The sequence below is a fragment of the Notolepis coatsorum genome (genome assembly GCF_963971535.1).
Source record: "Notolepis coatsorum genome assembly, chromosome: 3".
NCBI lineage: Eukaryota > Metazoa > Chordata > Actinopteri > Aulopiformes > Paralepididae > Notolepis > Notolepis coatsorum.
The window spans coordinates 170,023,170-170,045,433 of record NC_140167.1 but is presented as its reverse complement, the minus strand read 5'-3'; the positions used below and the strand labels follow the sequence as shown (position 1 = coordinate 170,045,433).

Sequence of the window (22,264 nt, the reverse complement as noted above, 5' to 3'; positions counted from 1 at the left end):
GCACTTGTAAGGCAAAGGAATGTGCGTAGGCAAATCAATAATGAATGTCCATTCTCTGGTTACGCAGGAGGTAATTATACGACCTGAATCTTAGGGAATTATATCTATGGTGCACTGGTAATATATATAGCGGGAGATACTGAAGGGTCCCCCCGGTTGTAAGCCAGCAGGGGTAGAGGATCTGTCGGTAGTAGAGAGTCTGGTCAACGATGACTAAGGAGACTCCAAGTACAGGAGACGGTGCAATAGTCTCTTGATCCACAGACGAATACAGCTGTTCTCCGTAGACTGTAGCTCCACAGTGAAGAAAGCTAGCCTGCGTCAGGCTCTCTGAGGCGCAGACTCGACGTGGCTCCTCACAGGGTAAATCCCACACACGTGTAGGCGTCGGCGATTCTCCGCTCCATAAATCACAGGACCAAAACAAATATAATCCAGCCGTAAATGGCTATGCAGTCGTCGGGTAGATTAATCCAGTGTACATGTCCACACGATCCTCGTCTAGGTCTCCTCGGGTAAAAGCGCCATGAAAGCAGCCCAGCCTGGATAAGCACTCTAGCTGGTACGAGGAAGCGTTGGTGATGCTGGTCACTGTAGAACCTTAGCCGCACGATACACTATACACAAATAGACTATTACTGACTTAATCGAAATATGTCGCACTCGACGGTATAGCGCCAAACTCTGACACTTCAGTTATTAATTCGCACGCGGTCTCAATGCTCTCTTTGGGGCCAAACAGGCCATACTTCACCGCACGGAGTATCGTGGGTGAGGCTTCAACTTTAGTTCCTAAGTGCTTCTGTATTCACCTGCGCCATATTTATATGCACAGCGAACAATCTAGTGCCAGCCTCATTTCTGTCTCGTATTCTTGGGCAAGGCCGGGCATGTACAGACATGTCTTGACGGTGGCTTTGAACCTGACTCTGGAGGCATGGCCCTGGCGCCTGTGGACCGCTGTCCAATAGGAGAATGAAATATTATGGTCTGTACTAGGCTAAAGGGATATTCCGTGTATATGTACAAGGAATATACAAGGGATATCAAAACGATATACAAATACTATGCAATATATATCAATCAATAAATATATATATTCGGTTTAATCTGATCCTTTGTAACAGCCGCCTCCTAATTAGTCCCACCTAATTAGCTAAGCAGAGACAGATTAACCGCACTGTCCACTACTCAATGTCTGTTGTGAGGGGTCGGGCAGTTCACAAAGTCATGGGGTCATGGTCGTCATCGATAGTATCGGGGAGCCTTGGCAGTTCTATTAGCCTCGCCACGGGTCGGGTGTAGATCCGTCCCTGGACGAGCACTTCGGCTGCTCGGACCTTTCCGTCGGCACCGGTGATCACTTTGCTTACGCGGCCAGCCGGCCACATAGCTCGGGGTAGTGACTGGTCGATAATCATGACGACTGTTCCTTCTGTCAAATTGTCTCTCTCTTTCACCCATTTCTGGCGGGTCTGTAGAGACGGTAGATAGTGGAGTAGGAAGCTGTTCCAAAACTTGTCAGCCAATACTTGACTGTCCCTCCACATTCTTCGGCCGTTCGCTTCTTCAGGCCTGTACATTGTCTGTGGTAGCGCGGGGTCCAGCCGCCCTATCAAGAGTGTGTTGGGGGTGACTGGGTCGACATCTGCTACATCACTTGAGACGTAACCGAGGGGCTTTGAGTTCAATACTCCCTCGATCTCCGTGAGGACTGTCATTAAGACTTCTTCCGCCACGGTCTGGGCCCCAAGCACGGCGTACAGGGCTGTCTTTATTGAACGTACTTCTCGTTCCCAAGTTCCACCGAAGTGAGGTGCGTTCGGGGGATTAAACTGGAAGTCAATCTGGGATGGAGCGAGGTGGGTCTTAAGTTCTGGGCCCATAGCTTGGAAGCTCTCTCTCAGCTCTCTTTCTCCGCCTTTGAAGTTTGTCCCGTGATCAGACAATAATATAGACGGTTTGCCTTTCCGCAATGTGAATCTTCGGAAGGCCATAAGGAATGAGTCTGTGCTCATGGTTGGAAGGAGTTCTATATGCATCGCTCGGGTGGTCATGCATTTGAATACAATACCCCACCGCTTCTCGGTTCCTCTTCCTTTCTTTATATACAGCGGGCCGAAACAGTCCATACCGGTGGAGTGAAAAGGCTTGTCGCCGAGTCGGAGGCGACAGGGAGGTAGGTCAGCCATCCGGGGTATACTGGGCTGCGCTCGCCATTTACGACAGTCTAGACAGGTTCGCTGGAAGCGCCGCACTGCTTCTCTCCCTTGCAGTATCCAATAACGACGTCTGATCTCCGCGAAGACTCTCTCTGCCCCGGCGTGATGCACATCCTCGTCGTATTTCTTTATGATCAGCTCTGTGACCTTGTGTCGGCTGTTTAAGACTATCGGGTACTTGACGTCATCCGGTAAGTCTGGAGCTCTCCGCAGACGACCACCCACTCTGATGAGACCATGGGCGTCGCTCTCGGGGGCTAGGTGGAGCAATCTGCTGTCTGATGGGACGGGCTTTGCTCCCTGTAGACAGTCTAGCTCATCGGGAAACGAGTCTCTCTGGGCTCGTTGTAGGAGAAGAAGTTCTGCTTCTTCGTAGTCAGCTGCTGTAATGTCAGTAGTGAGCTGAATCTCTGGGTGGTGCCACAGGAATGTCTTTAGCTGCGCACTCTCTAGGGTGAGGCAATCGTCTATGTCGGGGTCTGTGGAGACGAGTGTGTTCAATCCACAGAACATAGATTTCTTGTTTTCGGCCTCCTCCTTGCTCGCTTCCCGTGGGGTGGGTGTAGGCCACTCTTCTTCCGGGAGCTTGAGGAATTCTGGCCCGTCACTGTATAGGTTGTGACGGGTGAGGTCATCCAGGGACATTCCCCGGGTGATGACGTCAGCTGGGTTGTGTTTTGTGTCCACATACCTCCAGCTTGCTACTTCTGTTAAATCTTGAATCTCTGCTCGCTGCCTTATCCTCGGGGGAGAGGCTGCGCAATACTTGCGGGTCGCTGCTGGCCCACTGCCTGAGATCAAAGCCGCCTTTGATCAGGGAGGCGCGGAGCTTGAGTAGAAGGGCCTCGGCTTCTTCTGGCGTCGAGACGCTTTGCAGACAGTTGTCCACGTAGAAACTATTTCCTACACTTTGTCGGACCTCTTCATCAGCTGCTGGGTCCTCTGCGACGTGTTTTTGCAGTGCAAACGTAGCACAGCATGGGCTGCATGTGGTTCCGAAAGGGAGGACTTCCCATTGATAGATGGCTGGTTGCTCATCCCCGATCCTCTCTCTCCATAGGAACCGCAGCAGGGGCTTGTCCTCCTCCACTAGTCTCACCTGCAGGAACATCCCTTTGATGTCGCCGCTGATGGCCACCTTGTCTTGGCGGAAACGTAGTAACACGCCTAGTAGAGAGGGGCCGAGTGTTGGGCCGGGCAAGAGCTCTTTATTCAGATTTTGTGATCCGATCTGGTAGCTGCAGTTGAACACAATACGATCCTTGCCGTTGTGGTGGACTTTGTGGTGCGGCACGTACCATGATTCGGTCGTCTGATCGGCCTCTTTAATGTCAATTTTCTTTATGTGTCCCGCTGTGATTAGCTTGTTAATCTCAGCGCGGTAAACAGTCTCTTGAGCGGGGTCTCTGGCTAGGCGCCGCTCTGTGTTCAATAGATACCGCTCCGTCGCTTCTTTTGGGGCGTGGAAGGTAGGCATACCCTCTCGCCTCAGGAGTGGAGTTGCGTATCTCATCACTCCGTTGACTTTGACTCTCTTTGTCCACTGCTCGAGGAGGGCTATAGCGTAAATGTCTTCCTTGGAACGAATGTCTTTCTTTTCGTTCTTAAAGGGCATTGTCTCTAGTGTCCATAGCCTCTCGACATGCTGTAGGAGGGTGGTGTCTTCTTCTGTCACTCTGGAGTGGAGGCAGCTAGTGGCTGCTGTTCGGTTAAGAGACTTAGCGAGGGGGCCTTGTAGTGTCCATCCTAGGCGGGTCTCGACTGCTGCAGGACAGCCTCTGGGCCCTGTGTGGACCCGGTCAATCGGGACGATGAGGTCTGCATGGTCGGAGCCTATCAGCAGGGTCGGGGTGGCACCGTCTATGAGCGGTATAGGTAGTTGACGCAGGTGCACATATTTATCCATCAGCTTGGCGATGGGGTAGGTGTACTGCGACAGGCCTATTTCTTGGCTGGTGAAAGCGTTAGTAATCCTATACCGTCTCTCTGGCTGCCCGCTTGCTGCGATAGTGAAGGAGACATTCTCGCCCTTTATCGTCTTTAGATCTCTTCTTATTGTCCGAATCGTCATCTGGTTTTCGCTCCCCCGCAGCCCCAGCTGGGCCGCAGCGGACGCGAGGAGAAGGGTCTTCTCTGACCCGTCGTCAAGGACGGCGTAAGTGTCCATGACCTTGTCTTGGTAACTCAGTGTTACGCGGACCACCTTTAAGAGCACCCGGGCGCCCCCGCTGCTGGCGGGGTCAATGTACATAACACTTGCCTTTGTGCTGCTTGAGGGTGCAGGCTTTCTTCTGTTACTGTCGTGTAGGACATCTAGGTGGGCTCCGTCACACCGACTACACCTCTTCTTTAAGCGGCAATCGGCTGCCATGTGACTGCGCGCACATCGGTAACAGCGTCGGTTGGACTTTATCCATTGACTCACCTCGTCGGCGGTCATCTTCTTGAACGTGTCACATTGTGTCAACCAGTGTTCCTTTTCGCAGTACGGGCACACCATCTTCCACTTTTCTTTCATCGAGGGGGTACTGTGGTTCTTGCTGCTCGGTACTGATTCTGATTGGTGCATGACGGTCACCAATCTTCGGCCATCGTTTGCTCTCCTAGGTCCCTCTCTGGAGCTTGGGGTGCTCCGCATGAACGTATCCAACCAAAGGCTGTTGACTTCTCTCGCCAGGAAGTCGGCTAGGTCTAGGAGGGATGGCTCGGGACCGTTAGGATCACGGTGGTCTCTTTGCCGCCTGAAGCGCTCTTGTCGGGCGGGCGGAAGCTTCTCTAAAATCCTCTCGACATTAGAGTTCGCGTACAGTTCGTGCATACCCTTTTCTCTTTGCGCCCCCAGCATCCCTACCAGGGATTGTACCTTGATAGACAGGTCATCTAGTGAGCGATTGTCTGTGGCTGGGGGTAGGCGGTCAATATGCCTTATCTCTTGTATTACGTAGTCCCATATGCGTCCATATCTTTGGTCGAGTGCTGCTAGAGCCGCGGTGTATGGGGTAGTAGAGGTGGCATAGGCCAGCGCTATATTGTGCGCTCGGGGCACCTTGAGGTGCTTCAATAGGATAGCATATTTGTACGGTTCATCAGCTACATCGGACATCATTGTCTCTAAGCACATTCGTAGCTCCGTGTACTGTGCTCTGTTCTCGTGGGTGAAGTCCGGAAACGTCGGTGTGCCAATGTATGATGCCATGGATGGCTGGCACATCGGTGAGCGTTGGAAGAGAGGCCTCCTAGGCGAGTCTCCTCTTACGCCTCTTGGTGGGCTGGTACCTGCTGGGTACCATGGCCCGCGTATCCAGGTGCTGTTCCTCAGGGCTGGTCGTGCGTCAAGCTCACCCGTGAATTGAGTCGGGGGTCTGTAGCGCAGAGCCGCGGGGGTAGAGCCTGGGCTGTACTGGACCTCCTGGTCCTGTGGAGTACTGTGCTGCTGTCGGGCTTGACTCTCCTCCTCTCCCTCTTCTTCTTCCTCTGGCAGGTCCTCTAGATCCTGTAGTCGTCTATTTAGCCTCTCCGCGGTGTAGACCGTTTCTTCCTTGTAGCTGGGTCTCACTTGGACCGGTCGGGGAAGGAGTTCGGAGGGGGGTATAGGCTCTCTCTGGTTGTCGGGCTCAGGGTCGCTTGATCGGGTAGGGGAGGGTGCCCTTGACCCTTGTCTTGACGAGGCCCTGGAACCCCGTGCGGAGGGAGGGGGTGTTGCCCTGGTGATCAGCTGCTCCATTATCTGCGCTTGTAATCGGTCGCGCTCGGCTTCGCGCTTGGTGAGAGCGAGGTCGCGCTCTGCTTCTCTTTGGGCACCGGCAGCGGCGCGCTGGGCTTCGGCGGCGGCGCGCTGGGCTTCGGCCCGGTCCCTTCCCATATTCTCTTCCGTCTGAAGGCGTCTAATCTCTAGACGTATACGATCTTCGTCGCTCCGTTGCTGCGCTTGAAGGCGTTCTCTTTCCATGGAAGAATGTTCGCGCTCACTAAGCGTCTGTGCTTGGAGTCGATCGCGCTCTGTTGAGGCTGCTAGGCTGGCGAGGAATGCCTGTGCCAGCATCTTGTCCGCCTCGCTGGGGGAAGACGCTGGTTGAGGTGATCCGCTCCTGGCAGTACTCGTTGGAGATCTGTTCTCCTGTGGCGAGTCCTGGAGATCCATCTCCGGGATGCTCTCCTCTTCTTGTAGCGGGTAGAGTTCCATCCCTGGAGGGCTGTCTTTATCCTGGAGCTCTCCGGGGACTACTTCTTCGGTCTTGGCGGGGGGTAAAGTTATGTCAGGTCCCTCCTGGTCTCCACCGTGAGCTTGGTCAGTTACGTTAGAACCCACTAGGGCCTCTATTGGCGGGGTAGCCTGGTTGATAGGGTCGGACATAATTTTACTATCTACTTTTTCCGCGTTTACCGTCTGTAGAAAGCTAGGTAGTATATTGGCAACGTAATCCTCTAAGTACTGAGGTGTCTGCCGTCTACGCTGCGGGCGATCTTTAGGAGAACCGTTTTGTGGAGTGTTCATCATAGGCCATGTCAATATTAATACCACTATATTAATATTACACTAGTTACCCTCCGGCTCGAAGGACCAATTGTAACTGAGGGGTACAATTCCCTGACTGTATTGATAAGTATGGTATCATTAAACCACTACCGCTTTATGTACTTTAATTACTGGCCATACAGTACATGATATATAAATATGATGAACACTTCCCACAATAAATCGGTTCCACACAAAGTTATAATTAAGTATTTATTGCAGCAAAAGGTACATAATATACTTCTCTATTATACTTTGAATGCACTTGTAAGGCAAAGGAATGTGCGTAGGCAAATCAATAATGAATGTCCATTCTCTGGTTACGCAGGAGGTAATTATACGACCTGAATCTTAGGGAATTATATCTATGGTGCACTGGTAATATATATAGCGGGAGATACTGAAGGGTCCCCCCGGTTGTAAGCCAGCAGGGGTAGAGGATCTGTCGGTAGTAGAGAGTCTGGTCAACGATGACTAAGGAGACTCCAAGTACAGGAGACGGTGCAATAGTCTCTTGATCCACAGACGAATACAGCTGTTCTCCGTAGACTGTAGCTCCACAGTGAAGAAAGCTAGCCTGCCTCAGGCTCTCTGAGGCGCAGACTCGACGTGGCTCCTCACAGGGTAAATCCCACACACGTGTAGGCGTCGGCGATTCTCCGCTCCATAAATCACAGGACCAAAACAAATATAATCCAGCCGTAAATGGCTATGCAGTCGTCGGGTAGATTAATCCAGTGTACATGTCCACACGATCCTCGTCTAGGTCTCCTCGGGTGAAAGCGCCATGAAAGCAGCCCAGCCTGGATAAGCACTCTAGCTGGTACGAGGAAGCGTTGGTGATGCTGGTCACTGTAGAACCTTAGCCGCACGATACACTATACACAAATAGACTATTACTGACTTAATCGAAATATGTCGCACTCGACGGTATAGCGCCAAACTCTGACACTTCAGTTATTAATTCGCACGCGGTCTCAATGCTCTCTTTGGGGCCAAACAGGCCATACTTCACCGCACGGAGTATCGTGGGTGAGGCTTCAACTTTAGTTCCTAAGTGCTTCTGTATTCACCTGCGCCATATTTATATGCACGGCGAACAATCTAGTGCCAGCCTCATTTCTGTCTCGTATTCTTGGGCAAGGCCGGGCATGTACAGACATGTCTTGACGGTGGCTTTGAACCTGACTCTGGAGGCATGGCCCTGGCGCCTGTGGACCGCTGTCCAATAGGAGAATGAAATATTATGGTCTGTACTAGGCTAAAGGGATATTCCGTGTATATGTACAAGGAATATACAAGGGATATCAAAACGATATACAAATACTATGCAATATATATCAATCAATAAATATATATATTCGGTTTAATCTGATCCTTTGTAACAATAACAGTAAAACAATAAGAATGCATTTAATTGGTAAATATCAGAGGTTAAAGGGGAACTCCAACATTTTGGGAAATTAGCTTATTTAACATCTTCCCTGGAGTTAGACAAGAAGATACATACCTTTTTTGTCTCTGTGTGTGCATTTTAGCTTTGGGAATAGACGCTCCGTTAGCATAGCTTAGCTTCATCACTGGAAGTGAGGCAGGACAGTAGCCTTACAGTGCCTTACAGTGTATTGCAAGGTCTGACATTGACCAAACTTGATATGCATGACCTTGGTGGGCTCTAGGTCAACTCCTGAAAAGGGGGTCAATGTCAGACCTTGCAATCAAAAGTTAGGGGGCGCACTGAAATTATGGCAAGGGTTATTAGCCCCCTAACTTTTGATTGCAAAGTCTGACATTGACCCCCTTTTCAGGAGTTGACCTAGAGCCCACCAAGGTCATGCATATCAAATTTGGTCAATGTCAGACCTTGCAATACACTGTAAGGCACTGTAAGGCTACTGTCCTGCCTCACTTCCAGTGATGAAGCTAAGCTATGCTAACAGAGCGTCTATTCCCAAAGCTAAAATGCACGCACAGAGACAAAAAAGGTATGTATCTTCTTGTCTAACTCCAGGGAAGATGTTAAATAAGCTAATTTCCCAAAATGTTGGAGTTCCCCTTTAAGGGTTAGACCATTTGCAAAATGTGGTGTTTCAAGGAGACTAGAAAATTGTCCTACACTGTGAAAATCAAATAAAGTAAAATGTGGACAAAACTGAAGAATAGACTGTTAGTCACTGTTTAGACAATAAAGAAATAATCATATTATTCTAAAAACAATTAAAGTATGGTAAAGTGGTTGTAGATGGAAACAGCTCATGTTTTATTCTCTGTGCCACGGAGAGAGGAGCTGTAAGGATCCCCTAATAAGGTAATATAAATGGCTAACTGCTAAAACAGCCCGGCGGATTCTATTGTGTAAACGTTGTGTCAGCAGACCAGGCTGATGTGTCACTCAGCGAGAAGATCCTTTGGCCAATGGAGAAACCCGAGCCCTGGGACACACGTGGGGGAAGTTCTTTCTTCCCTTTTTAAGCAGGGCTAATGGAGATGGACAGGAGGGAGACACACACAGGCGGGGAGAAGGATTGTGGAGATAGACTGAGACAGACCTGGAGAGGAGGAGATCGCTGGAGACAGGCGGAGTAGCCGGAGACTCGAGAGCCGAGCCGGACACTCACAGAGCCACGGAGACAGACGATGACAGAAGATCGCTTCGCAGCAGGAGATCCTGCCACGGAGAGAGACGAAATCAAGCGCTCCTTGCTTGAGCGCTGAGACTCACCCACCGGAGCTCGAGAGCCGAGCCGGAGACTCAGAGCCACTGACACCCGATGACAGAGGAGAGGCTCATAGCAGAGATCCGCCGAGACGAAACCAAGCGCTCCCAACCCGCCGAGGATCCGAAAGCAAGGTTGCCCTAGCGACGAGCAACCACTCAGAGAGGACTCGTGTTGTCATGGACAATCGGAGACAGAGAACCGCACCGGAGAAGAAGCGTTGATCGGCCGCAGCTGATCAGATAATGGACAAAACTGCCACACCAAAGAGACGATTAGATTACAGTAAAGATCTTGTACTTGTTTGATTCATAGCTGTGGTTTATTAAGAAATGGAAATAAACACCGCAGTTTGTTTGATTAGACCACCTCGTCTGCATTTTCCTTAATAGGAACCGAACACCAGAAACTACAAACAATGCAGAGGAAGAGTAGACTATACGATCACAAATCATATATAAATGAAGCAAAAGATACTTCACTGTCATTATTTCTTTCCCAGCACTTTATTATTCCCTTGCATTGAATACAACTTATTGCTGGGCGGAGCAACACACCAAAAATAATTACCTTATTGATCCTTAGTGATCCCCTTGGGGAAATGTGTGCATCATAGTAGCATGGGGGGGGGGGTACAGGTATGGGCAGGGTAATAGTAGAAGACATAGTGATTGTAGGCTATACAATTATAATAAAGATAAAAACAAGCAGTGTAAACGATGTAAATAACTCTGAATATAAGAACATGAGCAAGTAAACAGTGTAATCAAAGGTGCAGATCAGTTATATTATACGTTACAATAAATATTAGCAATAAAACACTTAGAATCTGAATATATACTGTGAGTAAGTAAAGTAAACAGTATACACAAGGTGCAGTATATACAAGGTACCCTAACTGGCATGATATACATCACATTGTAGTCCATGCAGGTTTTGGTGGTTAAGAGTCAGACACACTTAGTGGTAGACATTCCTAATAGTTCTCGAGTTCTGCTGCCGTTAGTTCTCCGGCTGCTGGCAGCGGTTCATGCCCACGGTTGTGGAGCCTAATTACTTCCTTCCCTGCCTGGCTACGTACGTCATACCCAGTATAGAAGTGGGCAGTACGTTAGGTAGGCAGGCAGCGTTCCTGGCTCCAAAAAGCACAGCTGATTGATTAATAAAAGCGAATTCATTGATTGTGTCCCACTTGTGGCATCACATAGGTCATAGGGCAATCATTCTGAACAGCTTGTAATGTATTGTAATGAATCTATGTAATTTCCCCCCCAGTGCCCTACAGTAAGTAAATGGTAAATGGTGCATTTATATAGTGATTTTTATCCAAATCGCTTTACAATTTTTTGTTCCTCACATTCACCCATTCACACACCAATGGCGGAGGCAGCCGTGCAAGGTGCCAACCTGCTCATCGGGAGCAGTTAGGGGTTAATAAGTGTCTTGTTCAAAGACACTTCAACCCACTGTGGGAATCAAACCGGGAACCTTCCAATTACCAGACGGCTGCTCTACCCCCTAAACCACTGTCGCCCCTAAGTAACAGCCAGATCCATGAAAAGACTAGGCAAACCCCATTGTCCATAATATGTCAGCTTTAACGACCAGGCCTTGGAGGGTTAAAGGTTACAGGGTCTGGGAATGTGCCTATGTCCGCCATGTTGTATTTTCTGCCATAGAATCTTTTGGAAAATCACATTTTCCCTGACTTATTGGCTGTTTGCCCGATTCTCACGATCACTGAGGATCTAGGTCTTCACATGTGTAATTCAGAAAGTTGCCCAAACCACATGACTGCTACACCCAATCGATCTTTGGAAAAATACATTGTAAACAGGAAGTGCCGTGTTACTCATGAACACGTTGTCCTGACAACTAAGGAATGTTTGACCACTAAGGAATGTCTGACTCTTAACAACCAAAACTTGCACGGACTACAACGTATGACGTATATCATGCCAGTTAGGGTACCTTGTGTATACTGTACCTTGTGTATACTGTTTACTTTTACTGTTAGTACATTCAGATTCAAATTCTTTATTGCCCACATTTAGTAACATATAATATAACCGATAAGGCATACAGAACCTCATCTGCACCTTTGTCTACACTGTTTTTCTCACGTTTTTATATTCAGAGTTAATTGTATTGTTTACACTGTTTTATCATATTTTTATATTGAGATCTAATTTGATTGCCTATATTTATGTCTTTATACTATTACACTGCCCATACCTGTATGTCCCCTCCCCCACGCTGCTATGACGCCTGAATTTCCCCAAGGGGATCAATAAAGGAATATCTTATCTTATCTTATCTTATTGTAGACACCTGAATATGTCTAACGATAATTCAATGTGTCTAACGTTAATTCCTTGCATTCTCTGTGTTCGCGATGACGTTGTGTAACTTGCTGACCTCTCTTGATCCTCCCTATCCTAACATTGACACTTAATAGTGGGACATGATACAGGTACCGCCAGGGGGAGCTGGTGGCGACGTTGGGCAGGGGGACACAGGTGAAGAAGGATGGGCTCAGGGCGTGGCGCCGGCGGCGGAACTTCCTCTTCATCGTTTTCCAGAGAAGGAAGAGGTCGCTTGGAGCTGGAGCTCCGGACATCAAGCATGCGAGATATAAAACCAGTTACGAGGCGGGTTAGTAATGGAATATGCGATAGCTTAGCTTTCAGTTAATGCTAAAGAGACATTGTGAACGAAGAAGCAGACGAGCTACTGCCGAAGAGTGTGGTAGATATTGCACACGTTGCGTTTTAGCTAAAGTATAGGCGTCATGACAGGGGGTCGTCCCGACCCACAGCTTAGCTTCAGTTAGGCAGCACCACAGTTTAGCCCGCGTGTCACCCCACCCCTTCAGCCCAGCAGCGGACGTCACTGCACTGCACGCACCTCCAGCCCCTCCGAGCCGTTACCCCAGCAGTCACCTGCCTAACGTCTACCCAGCCCTGCCGCCTGCTATCACGGGACCTCTCGACGGCCATCTCACCACACGGACGTTCGTGGTGGGAGCAGGCCCGCCCTTGGTTAAGTACACTCAAGCCAGTTACAGTGAGCGCTCCGAGTGCTGGAAATTTATCGGTAGACATTCTCTTTGTGCGGCGCGGGCCCTTTAAGGGCGAAGAGAAGCAGTACTTTGAACTGACACTGGTAACAGTGTTTAGGGGCGCCCGACATATATTATTTTGGGGAAGCCGGCTATAGATAGGACTTTTGTTTTCAACGTGGGCCCACTGTCTTTTGGTTGAATGTGGTGTGATAACGTGTGTTCTTTTATAAAATTCCCATTGAATAGCTCCTGTATCCCTCTCCCTCTTCCTCCCCTCTCTCCCCACCTACGGGGAAACGAACAAGTATCTAAACCCTTAAAGGGACAGGTTTTATTACTGTGTCTTGCCCAGTGTGGGAAGAACTTTAGTCATTACTGTAAAGCGAGAGCACCAGGTGCCCAGTGTGGAAAGAGCTTTGATTATTGTGTAAATACATGTCAAAAAAATAAGACTTTCAGTAAAAGAGAGCTAAATGGGAACACTGTGTGCGTGTCTGTTAATGTGCATTCTGTCTAACCCTTTTCTTTCCAGGTAATGCTCATTATTGTTTAACCCTTTCCCCACCCCCTGCCTATGCCTCATTGGGACAGGTCTCTACTCGCCAATCAGGAAGGGTACTGCTTTGGGGAGAAAGTATATCATCCATCATTACTGCCATCGGGTGTGGGAGGGCACAGGAAGTATTGGGGGAAGTGTGGGTGTGTAGGGAGCTACTGCTAATCGCCCTGGAGGGCAAGAAGGACCAGCGCACAACCCCTAGGTTAGTGAATCCTAGGCCCCATCCACTCCCTCTGCTAAACCTCCACTCCAATACTCCTGGCCTACAGTCGGGGACTCAGCCGGACCCAGCTCTGCTGCGTTCCCACTACCAGGTGGCAGTGTACATCCACTCCCATAAAGCAGGGATAATCCACCCTGCTACATTATCTCAATATCTCATCTTATCTTATCTTATCTTGTCTTATCTTATCTGTCATTCTGCCATATGGTGGTGCTATTCACAAAAGTCACAACATAGAGACATCAATATTTGCCAATTCCTCACAACAAATATCACATAAATCTGCCAGATGGTGCCACTATAATCAAAGGTCTACATATAGAAGACATTATTTGTACACCGTGAGACTTTGTACCTTATTTCCAGCTGTGATTGGTCTAGAGTAGACTCTACACACCTTTGCCACTAGATAACTGCACAGTAATCAGTTATCTATAAATTATCTTTATACCCGTATCACTGTACATAATATTAATATTACAAATCTGTACATACATCTGATTAGCACTACACTCAGTAGTACTAATTTATATATTTTATACCCAGTTTAATCACCTGTACATTGTATTACTATTGCACTTTACTCTAGCTGTGTAAATGGCTGTCCCGGAGTGATGACCGGAGTGTTGGACGTCCCGTGATGAAGACCGGGAGGATGCGACCCTCTCGGCGCCGCCCCTTTGCCTCAAATAGATCCGCTATCAGCTCTATCTTTAATCTTTCAAAATGTTCAGTTGCTATCGCTATCAGCTCTATCTTTAATCTTTCAAAATGTTCAGTTTCTGTCGCATGCACTTATCTGTGTTTCACTACACACATGAGTGCATGCTTACCAACTGTTCGCCTGTTTTACTGCAACACTACTATCACCGACATCTAAGAAGGGAGATCCCCCCTTGAATGGCCCTTCTAAGGTTTCTCTCCTCCACATTGCCTGTGGTGCATTTTTTCCTATTGCTAGGTTTTAGTGAGTTTTTCCTTACCTTCGCGTGGGGTATGTCTGGGAGCAGTGGCGGTTGGAATGCCCCACGGGCCCTGAGGCGAGATTGACAGCTCTTGACAGCTCGGGCCAGCTCGGGCCCCCCCCCCCCCCCCCCCCCCCCCCCCCCCCGACCAACACCACCAGACCCGGCACCGGGACATCCCTCCCTCCTCCCACGTGTGCGCCTTTTATAGATAATTCATTTGTATCGCAACGGAGTCACGGATCTAGTCGTGCCACGTAGCATTATGTAGACAAAATTCATATAGAATAAACAAGTCTAAAACAAAGACTTTTAAACGAAGTTTAGCCTATTAAATCATTTTATAAGCATTCGTTTATTTGCGGTCTGTGTGAGAACTGAAGCAACCACCATCTGCCTGACAGCGTGGGACAGAGAGAGGAGAGGAGAGGAGAGGAGAGGAGAGGAGAGGAGAGGAGAGGAGAGGAGAGGAGAGGAGAGGAGAGGAGAGGAGAGGAGAGGAGAGGAGAGGAGAGGAGAGGAGAGGAGAGGAGAGGAGAGGGAGGAGAGGGGAGGAGAGGAGAGGGAGGGCTGGGCTGGGCTGGTGTTCGCAGATTGTTGCTTCAGTGTTATCACGCAGACCACAAATAAACGAACGCTTATAAAATGATTTAATAGGCTAAACTTCGTTTAAAAGTCTTTGTTTTAGACTTGTTTATTCTATTTGAATTTATTCGACATAATGCTACGTGGCACGACTAGATCCATGACTCCGTTGCGATACAAATAAATTATCTATAAAAGTGCCCTATCTTTTAAATCCATCCACTGCTGTGGCGAGCCTGGGGCGAGCCTTTATCGCTACCGGGAAAACATAGGGGAACATAGGGGCCCGGAGAACATAGAACCCTTTTGGAACATGGGAAACATACGGGGCCCGGGGAACATAGGACCCGGGCCCCGGGGCATGGCGCAATGCAGTCTGTCATCCAGTCCCACGAACGAACGGAAACTCCATTCAGTCCCGGGCCGGGCCCGGGCCCTAGACCCCCCGCGGGCCATAAGGCGGCTGCCTCAGTCGCCTCGCCTATATATCCGCGGCTGTCTGGGAGTGTTGCATTTATTTAAACATTTTTTTTTGACTTTATGGTGTTCTTGTTTTGTTCTTGACTTATTGTGATGTTTCTTCTTGACTTGTTTAAAGAAGACGTGTCCGGCCCATGGGGACATTAACGTGTGTTGTCAGGCCTTAAAAATACAGTTTATTTGATTTGATTTGACAATACATTTGAATCGAATCGAATCAAATCTAATCTAATCTAATCTAATACTACAGTGCTCTGCATGAATTATCAAGGCGTTAGAGCATCTTCACCGTTTACCAAAAACAATCTGTTTGTTTTAGTTAAGTAATCCAGCAAGTAATCATTTATTTATTTATTTTTACAAAAATACCATGTTTTTTTTTTAATTTTATCTGTAACAGATCAGCTATCTATTTCTTTTCATTTTCATGAATTCAACAACCGTAAACCCCGTCAACCTCTGACCCCTGGCCCTGACTGACCTTTGTTATCCAGGACCATGGAGATGGTCTCTCCGGTCATGGGGTAGAGGCTGAGGAAGTCCTCCGTGCGGTCGTTCAGCTCGAACGGGTGGCCGTAGAAGGTAGCCGTCTGGATGTAGTCCTGCGCTCCTATGCTGGACACGTGCCACGTCCCGATCTCCCCGTAGCAGAAGCCCAGGGTCACGCCGCTCTCGAACACGTACCCGTTGATCGCTGCGGGGACGAACAGAGGAAAGGTGGGTGTGACGGGCAGCCGGATTGGAATGAAAGATAAATTATTAAGATGAACCCTTTCACTACCACACTACAAAGGGTTAATGCTTTCACTACCACACTACCGAAGGTTAACCCTTTCACTACCACACTACAAAGGGTTATATATCGTACTTGGCTTATCGCGTCCCGCTCTTAAGCCTATCGAGATATACCTCATCTCATGTACCTATTGTACTCCATCACGAATAAAAACCAGTACACCCACACCTGCCGGGTCCCGCCTCTATGGAGGCGTAGCCTATAAGACAGTAGGCATGGTCACCAATACACTCTTCCTCTATTTTCGTTTCCATCATAGCGGATGCAGTGCACCTTATGTTAACTAGTTGTTATGAAAAGATTAGAGAAATTACGTAATGTTGAAAGCTTACCGGAGGTTTGCTTACCCCTGGCATCTTCGAGGCATGTTTCAGTGACACGTCGGGCCTGTGTTGATGTGTCCTCGTCTGACGGCAGCAGACCAAGGGGCAGCGTACAAGGTTTGGCTATCGAGCCGGCTTGTACAAAGGTAGGCCCTGTGTCATCAGGCATCAATGTTGGTATTGGTAATGCTGTGGAGTATGTTTCGGCGCCAGGGCCGGGGTGGCTTGGTGAACGTTCCACTGCAGTGGACGTTTTCCTGGCAATCCTGGAGCACGCTGCTAACGCTAATGCTACTAATGCTACTACTGCTAATGCTAATGTTGACGCTGAAATGGGTCGTTGTTCTAATGATCCCCGCCGCGGGACAATTCCGCTGTTCCCTCCTCTTGCCCGCTTCATTGATGAAGGTCAGTCGGTTGCTAATGTGGGGGTTTCGCTGAGTCCTATTTACCTTTTTTACGGGTAAACGGGCTAACAACTGGGTGCAGGCCGGGTGTACCGTGGCTACGTAGCCAGGTAGCTTTGTTCCTGTGCCCCGGCGGGGATGAACGATGTCCCACCCGGCCGATGCTTGAGAGCGCATCGGCTCGGAGGGTGGCAGTATGGACGAATGAGTGGTATACTGCTGCAGGATGGTTTGTAGCGGCGGCCAGTGTTATGGCTCAGCTGGCTAGTTTCCTATCCACATTGGCGTCGGGTAGTAGGGCTATGGGTCCAGCCGACATTGTAAACATGTTGCATGTTTGTGGTGTTATAGAGATCTTGACTCAGTCGCAAGCTATAACTGCGGGGAGGATTAGGATGCTATCAACGTTTGTTGTTAGGCATGTTTGGTTGGAGCACTCTCCTCTTGGGGAAGAGGATAGGTTTTCTCTCCTCACGACTCCTTTTTCCACGGAAAGGCTTTTTGGTCATTCTGTGGAGGCGCAGGCGGTTGTTGATCTGGGTCCTACACCGCCTCACGCTGTGCAGCCAGAGGTGGGAGCACGGTCTCGTCAACGACTGTGGCGAGATCCTCGACAGGTGGCCATGTTTCCCCCGCCAGTGGTGCCCTAGGCGGAGAGTCAACAGGGTTCCACAAGGCCGACAGCCTTGGCGGCCGAGGGATCGGCCATTTTGGGTGAATTCGGTTTGGATAAAACTTTCCTCTCTCTGTTACCCGCTCCCCGTTCAATCCTCTCTCTGTTACCCACGGAAGCGGGGCTCTGATCATTCTCCTTTGGCTGCGGGCCGCAAACCTTCTTTGAAGCTCATGCGGCCCCATTCTTCACTTCTCATGGGAACAGGGGCTGACACCCAGTTGATGGCTGAGCCTGGGTCTGTCCGTGAGAATGTTGTGCTGTCGCGTGGCTCCTGCACCACACGTTGTGTGATGGATGAGCCTGGTGTTACAGCTGCCACTAGCTACGGTGGTCAGCAGGGGGACTCGAGGCCTCTTCTGTTGAACGCACAGCAAGGGTTACCCCGGCCTCGCCTTCGCCAGGCGGGGTATCGCGCTGATGCCTCCCACTCCCGTGAGAGCGGCAGTGGTCTGCGAAGCAGAGGCGAGTGTGATTTGGGTTGTAGCAATATCACTGCAGGGCTTCGGCGTGTAGGAGCCCATGGGGTCCTCATGCCTTGCGTGTCTAGCTGCGGAACGACTCCTCAGCATGTGCTAGAGGGGTGTTCAAGGGGGGGGTGTGTGTCAACCAGTTTGATGACAGCTTCTCCCGTATCAAACCGGCCCTTTCTGTCGGGGTCCCCCCTTGGGTGCGTCGCACAGCGGGAGGGACCGGGCCAACTATCTACTGTTCCTTGCGGCCCAGCGTCAGTTGACGGCGGGTGCGCTGTGGGATTATTTTCACATATGGCGACAAGAATGCCGTTTGGAGGGGTGGATAGAGAGAACATTGAGGGAGGGGCTTGTGTTGCAGTTCGCACAACCCCACCCTCCGTTCTCAGGTTTGGTGCCAACCCTATTGTCAGGGTCAGAAGCAGTGACAGCCCTGGCCGACGAGATCCAATCTCTGTTGGCGAAGCAGGCCGTCGTCGTGGTTCCGAGAGAGGACGCGATGTCAGGCGTCTACTCCCGTTATTTTCTGGTACCCAAGAAAACAGGGGGGGTCAGACCTATACTGGATCTGTCCGCGTTCAATCGTATGATTGTAGCGAGACCGTTCAGGATGTTGACTGTCAAACTCCTTCTGCTTGCTGTCAGAAGGGGAGACTGGTTCACCTCCATAGACCTGAAGGATGCGTATTTTCACATCCCGATTTTCCCTCCTCACAGGAAGTTCCTACGGTTCCTGTTTCAGGGCGTAGCGTACGAGTACCAGAGGATGCCGTTCGGCTATTCTCTGGCTCCCCGCACATTCACCAAGTGCGTGGCGACTGCACTGGAGCCTCTACGTCGTCGGGGGATACGGGTTCTATTCTATCTCCGGATGGAGAGGTTCGGAGGAGATTGCCAGGTCTCATACCAGGCTGGTGGTGGAATTCCTCACCAGGCTGGGTTTTGCTGTGAATTGGAAGAAGAGTACACCTCTTCCCAGTCAACAGGTGGAGTACTTGGGCTTGACGTTGAGGTCGAGGCCCATGATTGTAACCCTCTCGGAGCAGCGCCGGGTGTCTATCATTCGCGAGCTCGGGGGTTTCCGTCTGGGAGGGACGGTCACGGCGCTGCAAGTGATGCGTCTGCTCGGTATGATGGCATCTGCTCAAATGGTGGTTCCTCTTGGCCTCCTCTTCATGAGGAAGATACAGAGGTGGTTTTTCTCTATGAGAATAGATCCGGTGAGGGACAAATGGAAACGGTTGACGGTTCCTTTGTCGATATGGGGAGATCTCGCCCATTGGAGGAGGCTGGGTATCCTCACCATTGGGGTCCCCATGGGCAGCAGGCGCTCACACGTTGCGGTCTTCACCGACGCCTCTCTCACGGGTTGGGGAGGGACGTGTCGGACCCACGCAGTGGGGGGCAGCTGGACGGCGGTTCATGCTGGCCCATCTGCCCCGCACATCAATGTGTTGGAATTGAAGGCGGTCCTCCTGGTCCTCAAACGGTTCGACCACCTGGTGGTAGGCGAGCACGTTTTGGTCAGGACAGACAGTGTGACGGCAGCGGCGTATATCAACAGGCAGGGTGGGACTCGTTCCATCCACCTGCACCGGGCGGCGGTCGAACTTTGGCTATGGGCATCTCGCAGGCTGCGCAGTCTGAGGGCGCTCCACATTCCTGGTGCAGAGAATATGGGCGCGGATATGATGTCTCGGGGCGGTCCTCGTCGCGACGGGTGGGAACTCCGCCCCGACATAGTCAGACAGATCTGGGATCGGTTCGGGGAGGCCTCGGTAGATCTGTTTGCGAGCCGACACTCTCACAAGTGCCCCTTGTGGTTCTCGGTCAGTCGAGCAGATCATCCCCCCTTGGGGGTGGATGCCTTCTCGACCTTTCCATGGCCGCCCGGTCTTCTGTACGCCTTTCCTCCTGTACAGCTGTTGGGTCAGCTGTTGGAGCGGATACGGAGGGAGCGCAGGACGGTGATCCTGGTCGCGCCGGACCGGGGCACGGCAGTGTGGTTCCCGGTCTTGATCCAGCTTCTGGTTGCTCCTCCTTGGGTTATTCCTTGGTCGGCGACAGCCCTCTCACAGCACAACGGGTCACTGTTCCAGTACCCGATGTTGGGCCAACGCCTGTTGGTGTGGCTGGTGGGAGGGTGAGTCTGGAGAGGATGGACCCTTCTGTGGTTGATACCATCCGGAATGCACATGCTCCCTCCACTGTCGCGCTTTACGCGGGCAGATGGTGTATGTTCCAAGAGTGGTGTAAGGCGGGGGGCTGGGACCCAGTCTCCTGCCCCCTGGATGCTGTCCTGAGTTATCTCCAGTCTCTCCTTGGTAGACTGTCGGCTTCGACGGTGAGGGTATATGCGGCGGCTATATCCTCCTATCATGAGGGGTTTGAGGGGACTGTCTTGTTCAGCCACCCTCTTGTGAAGCGTTTCCTGCTTGGCGCTCGACGCGCTAAGCCGGTGCAACGCTCTTTGGCTCTGACTTGGGATCTTCAATTGGTCCTCGTCGGTTGTCCTTGGCCCCGTTTGAGCCGCTCGAGCAGGCGCCGTTGGGACAGCTGTCCTTCAAGACCGCGTTCCTGCTGGCTGTCACCTCCGCTAAACGTGTGAGTGAGCTCTGTGCTCTTTCGGTACGTCCAGAGTGCCTGTCTTTTCGGGCCGATTGCGGTGCCACTCTGCAACCTAATCCTGCTTTCATGCCTAAGAATATCCGGAGTTCCTTCCGCTCCCGGGATATTGTGGTTCAGGCGTTTCGTCCTCCTCCTCACACTAGTGAGTTAGATGCGGGCCTTCACCTGTCATGTCCGGTCCGTGCTTTGGGAATTTACCTCAGCCGTACTCAGGACTTCAGGGTTACCGACCAGCTTTTGTCTGTCACGGTGGTTCTCGTGCCGGTAAGGCACTGTCGAAGCGCCTGTCCCATTGGTTGTGCAAGGGCATTGCCCTCTGCTACACGTTGGCTGGGCAGGATCCCCCTGGGGGCGTCAGGGCGCACTCCACTCGTGGGGTGGCTGCCTCTGCCGCTCTCCTGGGTGGGGCTTCGGTGGAGGACATCTGTGCTGCAGCTTCATGGTCCTCCCCGGGCCCCTTTGTAAGGTTTTACCTCATGGACATGACCGGGGGTTCTGTCTCCCAGGCGGTTCTGGTGTCTGTGGCCTTTCCTGCTTCCCGTCCTTTCGTAGGGTAGCAGGAGTGTGTGGGTATGGGCCACAGTGTGTTAAGTCACACGTGGTTTCGCCTGTGCTGTGTGTTCAAGGGGTTCTAGTTCCTCCTTGCTCGCACTCCGGTGGAGTTGACTGCGCCCCCCCCTTCGTTAGGAAGGATGGGGTGACAGGACTCCCCAAACCCCTTGATGTGGGCTTACGGGTCCTCAGGGGGTACATTGGTCGGGCCTCGCGTCCGCTCTAACCCATATCTCGATAGGCTTAAGAGCGGGACGCGATAAGCCAAGTACGATATATAACGATAGGTTATGTATATAACCTAGTTATATGAGTACTAGCTGAGCGTCCCGCTCGGCCCTGAGTCCCCTTGAGGGGTCTTTTACTGGAAACGAAATTTTGGCGAGGAAGAGTGTATTGGTGACCATGCCTACTGTCTTATAGGCTACGCCTCCATAGAGGCGGGACCCGGCAGGTGTGGGTGTACTGGTTTTTATTCATGATGGAGTACAATAGGTACATGAGATGAGGTATATCTCGATAGGCTTAAGAGCGGGACGCTCAGTCAGTACTCATATAACTAGGTTATATACATAACCTATCGTTAATGCTTTCACTACCACACTACCGAAGGCAGTGGCGTCATTTCAGTAAAAGCCAAGGTATGGCAATTAGGGAGGGGGGGGGGGGGTGAAGGGGTGGTTTCCCCCCCTTGGTGGATTTTTTTTGTCAAATCAGTTGCGCAATAGTCACTTTTGGTGAGTTGTTTCTATACAATTCACTTATATGACATTTAGGTATGACACAAGCATTTTTAGTATAGAAATGTGTCAACAGACTAAAGCAGGGAACCACAATATTTTGCATACAATTTATGCAGAATGTAATATCATAACTGTCTATTATTTTTCTTGCAATTGAGCCAATTTTCCTTAGGTACGGTTTTGAGGTGTGTGTTCAACAGAATGTAGTATCAAAAACACGTTCACAAAAAGTATGGGTTACTGAATGCTGAACTGCACTGTTATAATCACTAAGCCATTGTAAGACCTTACCTGTGTCCCTGTATCACTTGTCTCTGCTGCCCTTTGATTAAAAAACG

At 50.4% G+C, this 22,264-nt stretch overlaps 1 protein-coding gene across 1 annotated transcript in view; it reads right to left on the bottom strand.

Annotated features, from left to right (window-relative positions):
• Positions 1–22,264, bottom strand: part of f5 (coagulation factor V) — a gene marked incomplete at both ends in the record, with an annotated part of 99,856 nt that overhangs the window by 41,235 nt on the left and 36,357 nt on the right. The window contains one exon of the mRNA XM_084311431.1: positions 15,813–16,025. Coding sequence (XP_084167557.1) covers positions 15,813–16,025 — 213 coding nt within the window. The remainder of the gene's footprint in view (positions 1–15,812; positions 16,026–22,264) is intronic.